The sequence below is a fragment of the Sceloporus occidentalis genome, unplaced genomic scaffold (assembly GCF_023333645.1).
Source record: "Sceloporus occidentalis isolate IW3139 unplaced genomic scaffold, rSceOcc1.0.p SCAF_9, whole genome shotgun sequence".
Taxonomy (NCBI): Eukaryota; Metazoa; Chordata; class Lepidosauria; order Squamata; family Phrynosomatidae; genus Sceloporus; species Sceloporus occidentalis.
The window spans coordinates 17,746,892-17,760,738 of record NW_028316989.1 but is presented as its reverse complement, the minus strand read 5'-3'; the positions used below and the strand labels follow the sequence as shown (position 1 = coordinate 17,760,738).

At 42.5% G+C, this 13,847-nt stretch overlaps 1 protein-coding gene across 5 annotated transcripts in view; it reads right to left on the bottom strand.

Annotated features, from left to right (window-relative positions):
- IGSF9B (immunoglobulin superfamily member 9B) overlaps window positions 1-13,847 on the bottom strand; it is a 130,841-nt gene that overhangs the window by 20,974 nt on the left and 96,020 nt on the right. For all 5 annotated transcript variants that reach the window (XM_089537670.1, XM_089537671.1, XM_089537673.1 and 2 more), the window contains 6 exons: window positions 12,352-12,527; window positions 11,575-11,801; window positions 8,103-8,187; window positions 5,428-5,589; window positions 3,966-4,011; window positions 238-1,857 (listed from right to left, as the gene is read on the bottom strand). In XM_089537670.1, coding sequence (XP_089393796.1) covers window positions 238-1,857; window positions 3,966-4,011; window positions 5,428-5,589; window positions 8,103-8,187; window positions 11,575-11,801; window positions 12,352-12,527 — 2,316 coding nt within the window. The remainder of the gene's footprint in view (window positions 1-237; window positions 1,858-3,965; window positions 4,012-5,427; window positions 5,590-8,102; window positions 8,188-11,574; window positions 11,802-12,351; window positions 12,528-13,847) is intronic.

Below are 13,847 nucleotides of genomic sequence, written 5' to 3'. Positions count from 1 at the left end.
ACAGTGGCAGACATGGGGGCAGGGGGGCAGCCCAACAATGCAAACTTGACTAGAGAAAATAAAAAATCCTACTATTGCCAACTGGAGGTCATCTCCAAAAAGGATGCTGCAGTGTGCCTAGATCAAGTTGATGGTGGCAGGGGAAGAGCTTATGGGAAGGGATGGGAGCAGGTGAGGTGGGAAGGGAAAGGAGGGCTGGGTAAAAGGGAAGCAAGCAATTCCCCCACACACACTTACCCCGAACTGGTTGTCGGTGTTGGCTCTGGTCTAAGAATCTCCTCCCCAGTCCTCCTTGGTGAGGAAATTTGTCCAAAGACATCCATGGGCTCCACAGGCAGGGAAGGACACTGAGAAGGGGGATAACTAGTGGCCAAAGAGGTGAAGGCCATGGGAGGTCTGAAACTGGGGCTGCCTCCCCGGCTACTCTGGGCAGGAGATCCTGTGGATGGAGTGGATTTGCGGGAGAAGCTGACTGCCGCCGGAGGCTGTAGGGTGATTTCGGACATCTCTGCCTGCTGAATGAGGCCTGGTCGTGGTCTGGCACGTGCTGTCAGCTCTGGGGAGCTAGTGCGGGAGCTGAGGGGGCTTTGGGTCAAGGGGGAAAGCCTTGAAGGTTGTAGCACCACCTGATGTAAACTGGGCTCAGCCCTCCTGATTTGCCGAGGGCTGGGCCGAGGTCTAGGTTGGGGGTCATACCACCTGGTGTCCAAGCCGAATGTGCTTGTGCCGCTGTGGCTGACTGACTCGGACGGCCCATGGTAAGGCAACACAGGTATCCCCATGCCTTGACTGGTATGTCGTAGCTGCCCTTGACTCGCCATTGGTTGCATAGGTTTGTCCTGCCATTTGGTGGCGGTGGGCACAGAAGGTTGGCTCCTGCTTGGTGACTTGCCAGTCCAACTCTTTGGTGCCTCCAGGGCCAGAATGCCAGGATAGGCGGTGGGGACCTGGAGGGAGGAGGGTGGCGGTCCCCTAGGAAGACTGGCCTTTGGCTGCACACACTCAACCATTTCACACTGGTGGAGCTGGTGAGGAAACATGATAGGTGAAGATTCCAGGCCACTGAAAGGGAACTCAGCTCTGCCCCATGGCTCAGGGGACCGGCCCCCTGTTGGAGTCTGGGTCAGAGGCAGTGTGCTGTTGGAAGCATTCTCTCCATTCTCCTCAGGGATGGTGGGGTGGCCAAATGGACCCTCAGGGTGCAGAGGAGGGGAGGACATGACAGAACTGAGAGGGCTGACCTCTGGCATGTAGAAAGGTGGTGGGTCCATCTCCCCGGGGCTGCTGCTGCTGAGGTAACCATAGTATGGCCCATGGTGGAATGGCCTAGGGGCTGGAGGCCTAGCCTGACCAGTGGCTTGGAGGCTGCTTGTCCCCTCCAGGCCCCGATGAAATCTGGGACTGTATGCTGGTGGCTGAAGGTATGACTCCTGGCTGGAGGAAAGAGGTGTCAGCTGGGATTTGAGGGCTGCCACAGAAGCAGGCATGACAGGGTCATCGTTTTCTTCATCTGACTGACGAAACTCCGGGTACATGTCCGTCTCCTCCACAAAGGGGAATCCCTCTATTCGCCGAGTCTTAAGTGAAGGCTCCATCTCTGAAGGGTCCATGACAAAGCGTCCATCTGGCCCACGGCTGATAAGTTCAATGGGGGTGGTTGCCTCAGCTTCTGCCTCAGCCTTGGAAACACTGTATTTCTTGCTGCTGATGGCTCGCTTGGTCTTCTTATAAAGAGACAGCTCTTTCTCTTTGCTGGGGCTCAGCATCCTCTTTCCAGGAGGGCCTTGATCATCAGAGGACTCAGAAGGGGGCCGGAGAGTGCGGATGCTTTCAGGACTCACCTTACCCGAGGACAACCTAGACCAGAAGAACCAAAGAAAAGGTGGAAAGGTCACAGAAAAGGAGGACAATCTGCTCAGCATCACAACTAGGGCAGAAGTTGGCTGGGCACAAAAGAACAGAAAGATTTAACTACTGGTAAAAAGAAAAAGGGAGGGGACTGTGGTATGGTGTGTGTGTGTTGTGTGTGTTTACAAAGTCAAAATAGCCTAAACACTGGATGTAACAGAATGTTAGCCAATGTATGAACAGGAGAATGTATAATTGTAACAATCTTGGGGGGGAAATTGCTTGTTCACTCTTCTATCTCTTTTTCTTCCCATCTATTTTTTGAACTTTCATTTTGGGACTTCCTATCTTTTGGGGAAATAATTCCCCCAGCCAGCACAGCCATGAGGCTTGCTTAGCCACTAGCCATGTTGACTGAGGACTCTGGGACTTGATGTCTAGAAAGCAACTTTTTTCAAGCTCTGGTTGTTTCTAACTTCATGCTTTGAGACTTAATCCACTGAGTTACAGTTGCTTGCCTCAGATTCAGAGTGTTCATCATGCACAAAATGAATCACTTTGTATGTAATCACTTTCAACTGGCCAACAGCATGATGCCTTGGGCAAGACTAGGTAACAACAACAACACCCAAGCCTTAAACAGAGCTTAAGTTTCTGTTTCAGTTAGGGTAAGAAGGTGATACCACCTACCATCTGCTCCTCAGGATGTAGCCCAAGCTCCTGTGGTCCTTAGGAATCAGATCTGTTGCAAGCCCCTACCTCTAGCAACTGAATTCAGAGTATCCAGAAAATAGAATACTTTAAGGCTGGATTCAGTATTCCTGCCCATTGCCTTGTCCTGACCTAATCATGTCGCATACAATGGCTAATGATTTTCTTCTAATTAAAATGTTCTCTTTACCCTGTAACAGCCTAAGGGTATCCTTATGGAGAGATCTGAACATAGGTAAGTGGAATAGTTTCAAACTGCCTAAATGACCCAAACGATGTGTAATCTTTTTGTGGTGCAGGATGCTGGATCTGCACAATGGTAGTTTTCTTTTTTTCAGGACACACACACACGTGTGTGTACAAGTCTGTGATTCACTGAAAAGAAGTTCACCTGGAATAAGTAGCAGTTACTCCATAAAACATACAGTTTTTGTTGAAAAAAGAGCAAGTAAACAAGATGCCAAAATAGTGTTCTGCCATGTTCACTTCAGAGAGAAAGAATAATACTGTATTTTATAACTGACCCCCACTCTCTCTCTCTCTAGCTCTCTCTCACACACATACACAACACACACTCACATTTTAAAAGATTCTCTTAATTCTCTTGTTATACTAAGTAAGAGCACTAGGCTATGATGCTCAATTTTGTTTGCAATGGCTGGCAGTAGCTCTCCAGGATTTTGGAACAAGGTGTGAATTGTGTCCAGAAACTTCTGCATACAAAGCATGTGCTCTCTCACTAAGCTACAAACATTTCTAAACCAGCACAGATAAACAATTCCAAGTGCAGTTCAGAAGCTGGTTCTAGAACAATATCCCACTCCTATGTATGTATATAGGACTGAGGTTCAACCCTCTTTCAATAATGAGCTTGTTTTCCATATACAGGATATTATTTGCATGGTTCTCCTTAGAAGTCAAAAGGACCAATCTAAGGCTATTGTATTTTGGACACATCACAAGTTGGCATTATACATACATACATACATACATACATACATAATGCTGAGCAATGTAGAAGGTAATAGGAAAAGAAGAAGACCTCATGACAGGTGGATTGAGTCAAAGGAACCAGAGTCCTGAGTTTGCCAGACCTTAACAGTACCTTTGAGACAAACTAAAGAGAAGTCGGTCACATGAGTTTTCATAGACCTGAATCTACTTCCTCAGATGCATGGGAAGTAGACTCAATTCTATGAAAGCTCATGTTACCAACTTGTCTCTTTCAGTTAGTCTCAAAGGTGCTACAAAATCCCTTTGCATACTGATTTTCCAAACTAACGCTAATATGTCGTTAAATTCTACTGTAATGTAAGATATGTTCTGTTTCATCTAAGAGCTATTGTTGGGGGGACTACATCTAATACTCATTTCTTGGAAAAGATCTACAACATAGAGATACTTACGGAGACTCCAGACTTTTCCGGCAGTGGGTTATTGAGAGAGGAGGGTCTGGAAAAGAATAAAAGAAGGGGAGAAAGAAGAGATCACTAAAGGGATGCAATAACAACACTGAAAAAGGCACATATTTGATGAATTTTCAATCACAAAGAACAGAATAAGAAACTGTTTGGATTCTGTAATGTCATAACTGGTTTTGATACCAAATGGATTCACTCAGTCGCACCAGTTACTTTTGTGGCAGAGTTTTACATCCTCCCCTTACAGCAAATAGAGAACTGAAACAAGGTTGTTGGTTTTTTTTCCTTGCTGGAAGAGATTCCATACGAAGTGGAAAGTACTGTGTCAGAGAGAGTACTAGAAAAGAGTATGACATCAAGTGTTGATGGATGACTCTGTGATTTTGGTTGTGTAAACACAGTGGTAAGCATTCAGGAATAATGAGTGATGTGACTCGACTGAAGCAACTAGGCCTTGTTCAGGCATTGTGCAGACAAATTTTGGCTGAGATTTCCCTCCTCACCTTGCTTTGTCCCCCTGCCCTGAACAAGTTTTACAAAACTACAAGTGGACTTCAAACCATTTCCAAATTTTTTGGAACTCGTATGGCTCGTGGTGGGTTCTAGGAATTGAAAATGATTCCCCTAGAGTTTGGTTCAAAACACACTGCAGAAATAATCCAGTTTGAGGCCGCTTTAACTGCCCTGGCTCAATGCTAAGGAATCCTGGAAACTGTAGTGTCCATAAGATATTTAGCCTTCTGTCAGAGAGCTCTGGTGCCACAATAAATTACAGTTCCCAGGCTTCCTTAGCACTGAGCCAGGGCAGTTAAAGCAGTTTCAAACTGGATTATTTCTGCAGTGTGTTTTGGACCTTTGATTAACCTGTTCTATTGCACACTTCCCCAAAGTCAGGCTGTAGTGACATTTAAGGATTATTTATATTTTTGGAAGCCCTATGCTAGAAATCGCCTTTGGAAAAGAGGCAACTCAAAGTTGTGCTTCTGTTTACTGACAATGATGCAATATAGCCATTTCATTTTTCTTTGCCAGCTGTATTTTTTAAAAATGTTAGCTGAATAAAGATATCCACTGGGATGTTTCATCTACACCAGTGGTTTTAAACCTTCCTAATGCCGTGACTCTTTAATACAGTTCCTCATTTTGTGGTGACCCCCAACCATAAAATTGCAGTGTCTTAGTTCCTAAGACCATCAGAAATATGTGTTTTCCAATGGTCTTAGGTGACCCCTGTGAAAGGGTCATTCGACCCCCAAAGGGGTTGCGACCCACAGGTTGGGAATCGCTGATCTACACAATCCCACCCTTCACCTTATACATCCCTATGGAATGCAGCATGGTTCAATTATGCATTCTCTGTTTCGGAAAGTAGTGATTTATCCCTGTCCTAAGACCCTTTTCATCACACTCCTGAATGAATGTCCACCTGATCCCCGAGAAAGCATACCTTTTTTGCGCTTGAGTTTCCGTTTGCGTTGCTTATTGACAAAGCAGGCAGCTAGAGTGCTGAACAGGATAGCAGCAGCGAGAAAGCAAATGGTGGCAACTATCCCCGCCAGCACAGGCCGGGCCAAACCTTCATCTATCAGGTCTGGCTGTGGAAATATGTCTGGGAAAGACAAAAAACAGAAGGACCTGTCAAGGTGCTGCTCCAAGCACTAAGCATTTGACACAAGTGCTGATAGGATGCTGCCATTTTATCCAGAATAACTGAAGAATGCCTCTTTTGGGGGTTTTTCACTATCTTTATCTGAGTAGATTTCCTATGAGCATTGCTGATGTTCCCATACTACGCTACTTCTAAAGGATTCTATATGGTTTTGGACAATATTAAGAATTGCAAATACTTCTGAATCCAACAAAGAAAGGAAGGAAGGAAGGGAGGGAGGGAGGGAGGGAGGGAGGGAGGAAGGAAGGAAGGAAGGAAGGAAGGAAGGAAGGAAGGAAGGAAGGAAGGGCAAGCAAGTACGTATATTGTGGGGAATTGGCATATCTGAGCATTCCTTGTCTTAGAAAAACCTATCAAATGAATGGGTCACTATAAGTCAACAGGTGACTTGAAGGCACATACACACACAATGGCATAAACGTTCTTGAAGTAAATTAATTTCATCAGAAAAATGAAGTATTATTTTCTGTTGGTGAAGGTGTATGTATATTATTATTATGCACATACATCAGCGGTTGTATTTCCTTCCTTCAGAGGTCATCTCTTGGGCAGCGTGATGAGACTAGAGCCATCCCAGTCCCTCTAACATACAAACATACTGTTTCTCTTATTTCTTCTCTTAAACATTTCAAGAAAGAAAGATAGAATGAAAACCTGCATGGAATAATGATATAGCAAGGAGGCCACAAGTGCAAATGGTGATGTTACTCAAAAATGAAAGGCAAAAATACTCCCAATAAACCTGAGAATGTTATGGAAGACCTTAAATCTATGTAAGTAGCAGGGTGTGGTGGTTTGAGCATTGGACTAGGATTCTGGGAGACCAAGGTTTGAATCCCTGCTCAGCCATAGAAACTCACTCAGTGACCTTGAGCAGGTCATACTGGCCTGTTACAGACTGCCAAAATAAAGCTGCTTCGGGTCTCTTTGGAGGTATGCTATTTAAATGATGCATGGGTCCTAAGAGTCCGGAGGTCACGCCAAAGCCACACTCCATTCCTAAGCATTGGAGTGCAGCTTTGGTGCAGCTTCCGGATTCTTAGGATGCATGCATCATTTAAACAGCATACCTCCAAAGAGACCCAAAGCAGCTTTATTTTGGCAGTCTGTAACAGGCCACTCTTTCAGCCTCAGAGGAAGGCAAACAAATCTTGCACACAACAACTACCACAAGTTGAATGATCATTCCGTGTTAAGTCATTGTTTGAAAAAGAATTGGAAAGTGATCAAGCAAATACTAGTTTTAAAACTTACAATTCAAATGTTAAACAGCCTACACAAATCAGGAATTGGTGTAGTAGTACCACTAGAGGTCAGCAGTAGATAGAACAAGAGCCATTCTGCATATCATGCAGTTTGGCTCTGCATACCATGCTAAGTTTGGGGTTTGTAGCTTTGTGAGATATTTAGCCTTCTCTGTCAGAGTTCTGGTACCTCACCAAACTACAAATCCCAAAAATCCACTGCATTGACAGCCATGACACTTAAAATGGTACTGATTACTAACAGCACTATATATATATTTTAAAAAATGGTGTCAAAATGCATTGTTTTTGCAGTGCAGATGCATCCCGTTAGTGAGTTGTCAAGATTTGCAACAGGACGCTGGCAAGTGTTTTCAGATGAACACTGGGCTAGATCAATGTGCATTGGTACTTCCTAGCCCATGTCCCAATGCACAATGGGACCAGTGCACATCAGTCCTGTTGTGCATTGGTCACTTTGCTGGCTCTCCTACATAGTAACATGACAGCTGCCATTTACTGGATACAGACATTACCGAACTAATTCTAATTCTCACATACATAAGTCCACTTACGAAGACATAAGTCTCCAAAAAGGACTCCAGCCCATATGACTTGTGTTTTTGGACTAATTTGTTTAATTTAAGTTGCAATAATTGCCTTTCTACGGAAAATTGAGTATACTACTGAAAATCTTGATACTGACAGTACAGTAAAAGAAATCTTTTACAAATGACAGCAAAGTGATTACAGGGTTGCAATAACAGAAATCTTGAGCAAACAAGGGCCTTCATTCGATACATACAGCAGTAAACAAAGAAGTGCACAATTTCTTTTTTTAAAAAATGCCTAGACCAAAGTTGCTCATTTTTAAGAGAAAGAGACTGATACAGAACAGTGGCTAAGTCAATAGGCTGTGAGACAGGGAACCTCCAGTTCGAATTCCTGCGATCATAGACACCAGTATCATTACTCTGTATTAATAATATTTATAACCATTTTTCAATGTTGGTTCAGAAAGTGGCAGACATAATACAACAAGTCTCCTGATCCATGAGTATAATTTACAGAATATAACTGAAACATCAAGCATTCCCACTTTCCAGGAAGAATAAGTATATCTCAACCTGTTTCTGAAAAGAGTATAATACCCTTCTGAAAAATGAACTTCTCAAGGGAGAGCATTTTAAAGGGAAAACACTACCACACCTGTGCTGGATACACCGGCGATGTTGCTGGGTTCACTGATGAGGTCTTGCATGACAGCCAGAACTCGGAACTCGTACCATGTGTCCTATAATGTGTCAAATGAATACATCATTAATATCAACTGGCTCCCCCCAATGCCAGTGCAACAGTGATGAGGAATTTTTCTATACAACTCCCTTTTCTGCAATAGCTACAGTGGGCCCTTGGTATCCATTGGAGTTTGGTTCTAGAACACTCCCTGGATACTAAAATCCGTGGATGCTCATGCCCCATTAAATACAATGGGGTAGTAAAAAGGTGTTTCTCCTATAAAATGGCAAAATCAAGGTTTGGTTTTTGGAATATATATATATATATATATATATATATATATATATATATTTCAAGCTGTAGATGCTTGAATCCGTGGATAAAAAAAATATGTGGATATGGAGAGCTGACTATGGACCTGAACAGACAGGCCAAAATAAAGCTACTTTGGGTCACTTTGGAGGTATGCCGTTTAAATGATGCATGTGTCCTAAGAGGTCAGAAGCTGCTCCAAAGCCCTACTCCAGTCCTAAAGACTGGAGCGCAGCTTTGGAGCAGCTTCTGGCCTCTTAAGATGCATGTGTGATTTAAACAGCATACCTCCAAAGTGACCTGAACCAGCTTTATTTTGGCCTGTCTGTTCGGAACCTATACTACCTTTCCTGAGTCAACCTGACTTGGCAACAGCCACCCATGCCTTAGTTAGATTGTGTCTTGTCTACTGCAAAGTACTTAGTGTGAGGCTCTCCTTCAAGAGTGTCAGGTAGTTTGAGATGCCTCGACATGGGGCAGCTAAGATACTAACTAGTAGATGGCATCAAGATCATGTTACCATGATAATAGAAAGACCTGCACTGATTGCCAATTGCATTCCAAGCACTTTTCAAGGTGTTGGTCTTAAGCTTTAAAATCCTAAATAGCTGAAGGACTGGCTATTTAAGGGACCACCTGTCTTTGTATGAGCCTGTATGGACATTATGAGCGTCAGGAAAGGCTTTCGTAATATTATGATCACTTGTAGAGACCTGCCGGACATGGGAGCAAGCTTATTCCCAGATTGTGGCATGCACCCCTCTTCAGTTTCCACTCCTGTTCTTTTTAGAGTGTGATAATACATCTCTTCAAACTTGCCTTTCAAACGTCTTTGATGTTTACTGATTATTGTGATGATTTTAAAGGTTTCAGTTATTCTGATGATTTTAATTGCACTATTGCCTAATTAGTTTTTGATCTGTTTTTAATTTGCCTTTAATTATATTTGTTAGCTGCCTTGAGCGCTAAGTCAAGATAAAAATGTGAGAAATTTAAAAAAGAAATGGCAATTAAAAGTCTAATGCTATCACCAACCATGGTAAAGAAAATAAATAGAATAACCCTTTCCCTATTGTGGTCAAAAGAAGTGCCTTTACATTTGTAGGGACATTAGCCACCAATAGACAGTACAGTAATCTGATTGCAGCATTTGTTTTCAAGCTAGAAAATAGAATATTAACATTGGCTTCATAATGTAGGATCATGTGTAGCAACAAACCTCCCTGAAATGTATTTAGGGAGCTTCTCCAAAGATCATCTCAACATGCAAGCGCATCACTTGATTACTGATCATTGCATATTTTCCCCTCTTTATTTAGAACATTATTTATGCCCTTCCTTTTGGATCTTGAAGGGGTCCCCAAGGCAGCTTCTAACATTAAAAATACATCACATACACAGAAACAATCATCACCATAAAAGAGAGCAGAAAGCAGTAGAAGAGCCACTCAGCAGGGAGGAATTTAAAACAAACCAAAACCCTGGCAGAACAAATAAGTCTTAACCACTCGTTGTTTGCTTTCTTGGAGCTAAGTGGACGGAGGGAAATGGATAAGAACATTTTATTTTGCATTTGCTCTGGCATGACTTAAACATGCAATCGACTGCTTCTTTTATTATATTATAAATATTCATGTGTGAATTAGTCTTTCCTTTGATACTGAAGTGTCCATTCAGAAATGGGTGGATTTTTAGCAGTGATGACCAAGTGTTCAGGAACAGAGGACAGGTTGGTGTTGTGGGGGGAATGGCTGGATGTTGCTCACGAGCTTATAAAGGAATACATTAATAATACTAGCACAGTAGATGGCTTCAGGTTTCTTATCTAAACAGAGAGCACTAATTTGTATGGATACCTTCAAAAATATTCTGTGACACCAAAACTAGAGTTCTGGGGAAAGATTCTGCCCCTTTTTTATTCCATAGGTTTGTTCTAACTTGAATTCCATTCCTCAGTAAAACCAACTGGGCAAAGGAAATGTCTAAAATAAATTCTGTGGCTTTCAGTTTATTAGTATCTTTCTTCTTTCTGCCTGTCATATGCTCCCAAAACATGACTGCATGATGATAGCACACTGCAAAAAAAAAAAAAAAAGCATTCTGGATGTGTTTTATTATATGAATGAGTCAATATTTCTTCTATGTGATAATTACTGAAGCAGATATGAATTCCTGTACATTGGCAGAACATCACACACAAACAAGACTTTTGATACACATAAATAACAACATGACTGCTTTTGTGCAGTGTTGCATCAATGCATCATTGCACATCAATAATAGATGTAGAGAAGAGGTAGGAAGAAAAGCCACAACTTGTACCGATTCTTTTTAAAATGGAACAATAAAATATTACTTAAAAAATAAGTGAGGCAGGGCTGGGAAAAGCAAGGCAAAACAAAACAGTAAGGCAAGATAAGAATGTTAAAAAGCAATATAAAACCATAGTAAAAGGGAACAAAGGAATCTCTTTAGAGTACACCCAACTGTGTTGATGCCATGCCAATAAAGAATTAATAACGCTTCAGAAACAAAACAAGATAATCTGAAGTTCCATCTGTGGAAAGATCTGCGTGAGAATTTCAGATGTTCTTCAAGAAGAGAAGGATGGCCACATTGATCATTCTTCTAAGAGATGTCTGTTATCATTTTCATCCTCAAGATTTTGTTTCTCTAAAGGCCCAATAAATTCTGAACTCTACTGTGGAACCTCTCTTCTGCAAAAGGTTTGAAGACAGGTCTTTGGATGTACAGTTTGTGCAACATGCATAGAAAGCCCATAAGATGTCACTGGTGTCCTCAAAGAGAACCCAGGAGTAAACCCAACATTCCCCATGACTTCACATTTCAAGGAAAGGTCAGTAATTTGATGGAGAAGCTTTCTCACTGAAAAATGTTGCTAAGCTCCATGACTTATTCTTTCCCAGCCTTGAGTCCCTCTGAGTTGTCAGACTAATTTTCCAATAATCTCTGGCTACAGGCCAAGCTGGTGCAGGATGATGGCAGTTGGAGTCCAACCACATTTAGGAAATGAAGCTTGCAAAACACTGTGAGTCTGAATAAACCCAAGGATTCCAGAAGGCAGCTTGAAGGCCAGTTTGTGCCGAAAGATTACTCCATGTCCTCTTACCTGAGTCAAATCCTTGGCAAAAAAGTCACTGTCGCTTCCCATGATGGCATCATCTAAAATCTCCCATCGTTCTCCTACCCGAAACTCCATGACATAACGGTCAACTGGGAAGCTGTGATTGGCGGGAGGAAGCCATGACAACAGGACTCCTTGCTGCGTCCGATTGGCTGTTAGGCACCTTGGTGGAGTAACCAGCACCAGGGGTTCTGGAGTTGTGACAGGGAATGCTGGACAAAAAGAAAGTGGTGCGGGAGAGGAAAACCAATCATGATAAACCCATATGCAAAACCAAGTATCTTTGGATGGGGAACAGCTGCATTTTTCCTAAGCCGCACTAATCCTGTGCTTTATACTGGATAGGTAGCATATCAGTCAAATTGGTTGGATACTGATCATTTAAATGGGTCCAACCTTTTACTTTAATTGTTCTTTATGCTTGAAACTCCCTCTCATGTTATCGCTTCTGTGCCAGTTTTTCTTTCTGTGCCAGTCCTTCCTTCAAATTCACTTTTTTCACGACACCTTTAGTGAAACTTCCTGGTACTCACTCTCAGCCAAAATAAAGCATGCTGCCACAGTTCCATGTATCCATCCCCTTTCCCCCAACCCTTCCTACACTGTCAAAATATATACTGCAAGATTCTCAAGTTCCCTGCTTGGCATATTTAATTGCATAACTTGCATATATAAACATTCTGTGTTTGGCAAGGAGAGAAAGGCTTGCTATATCTGTTGACAGAACTGTGGACAATCAGGGTCTGTGCCTCCAGGGCTCACCTAAAGTATTCACAGTGACCACCTCGCTGAAGGAGCTCGTGCCCAGCTTGTTTTGGGCCAAGACACTGAACTGGTAGGCAGTCTCTGGTTCTAGATTATCCATGAGCATCCAACTGGGGCCAGCTGGTACAGGAAGAGAGAGCCAGTCATGAGGTCCAAATTGTGCCCGCTTCATCCTGGCGAGATAGAAGAAAGACAATCCAAGGGCTGGATTCTTTTTTGGAGGGAAAGAATCAAAGAGAAAGAGAAAAAGAGAAGAGAAGGCAGAGAGAAAGAGAGAGAGATACAACCCCTTAATGAACGATGGAATGGCTTGGGAGATGGACCCAGGGACAACCAGGATTCTACTAAAATATAAATACATATATAAAAATTCTGCATCGATATAATCCCACATTCTGTGACAGAAAATGCTGGATTCTGTGACCCAAACAAATCCAGCATATTTGCATGTTTGCTCTCAATATGAAGTTACAAGGAAAAGAAAGAGAATCCCAATCTCATACACTGTGGCCTCCATGAGTGTAATTTTGCAGTTCCTCCAATTTCAGGAAGTAGTGGCCATTTATTTTTCAAGTTTAACTTGTAATAACTTCTTTTCTTTAAAAGAATGAAAGCTAAAATATGTAAAAAGACAGATTCTACAACCAATACTCTATGTCTTTTCTGCACTCAGGCTTCATGCACACACACCTTTTGTACCAAAAGGACCACATACCAAGGTTCTAAAATAGGGATGGACAAGTTCCATGAACCAATTTCCAGCCCTGGGGACCTACATATACTTTATCATTTATCTAAACGGAATATGGCCAGAAGTATTCTGCTTCCCTAAACTCACCTTTTTCTTACAAAACACATAGCTGCATCCTGAGGTTTTATTTAAAAGGAGAATCATGCTTCTTGGGGGCTTTCAGGAGCATTGTTCTTCTTTTCTTAACAAAAAGAAAAATGGGAGGGGAAGACTCTAAAGAATTGGGTAGGGTGGCTAGGTTGGCACATGTTGCTCACCCCAGTTGTAAAGCCTTCTATTTTGCAACTGGCACAAGAGACAAAGAATGAATCCAGTTTCTGCTTGCTATTCTAAACCTGGGCACTGATCTTCCTACTGAGAGGGGCATGACTAATAAAGTTATGAAAGCCCTCAACAGTGTAATAATGATCAGAAATGAAATGTTTTTAACCAGCCATTCTGCTGCTGCTTGTGGCTATTTTTACTTGTGTCAGACTCTGATTATTTGTCATGGCAAATCTAAACATTTATTACTGATGGCCCTCTCCACAGCACAAAGCCAGCTCTGCTAACAGACATGCAGGTGGAGTCTAGGCCGAGTCATATGTCATCAGCGGGACTGCCAAATTAACCACAGAATTGAATTTTGCCTTCAGCTAAGCTCACCTGTGCAGCAGGCTCAGCAAACACCATGTCCAAAAGATGATTTCATTCACTCTGGCCACATTCCACAGAACTGAAGGCAGAGCACTGAAACAATGAA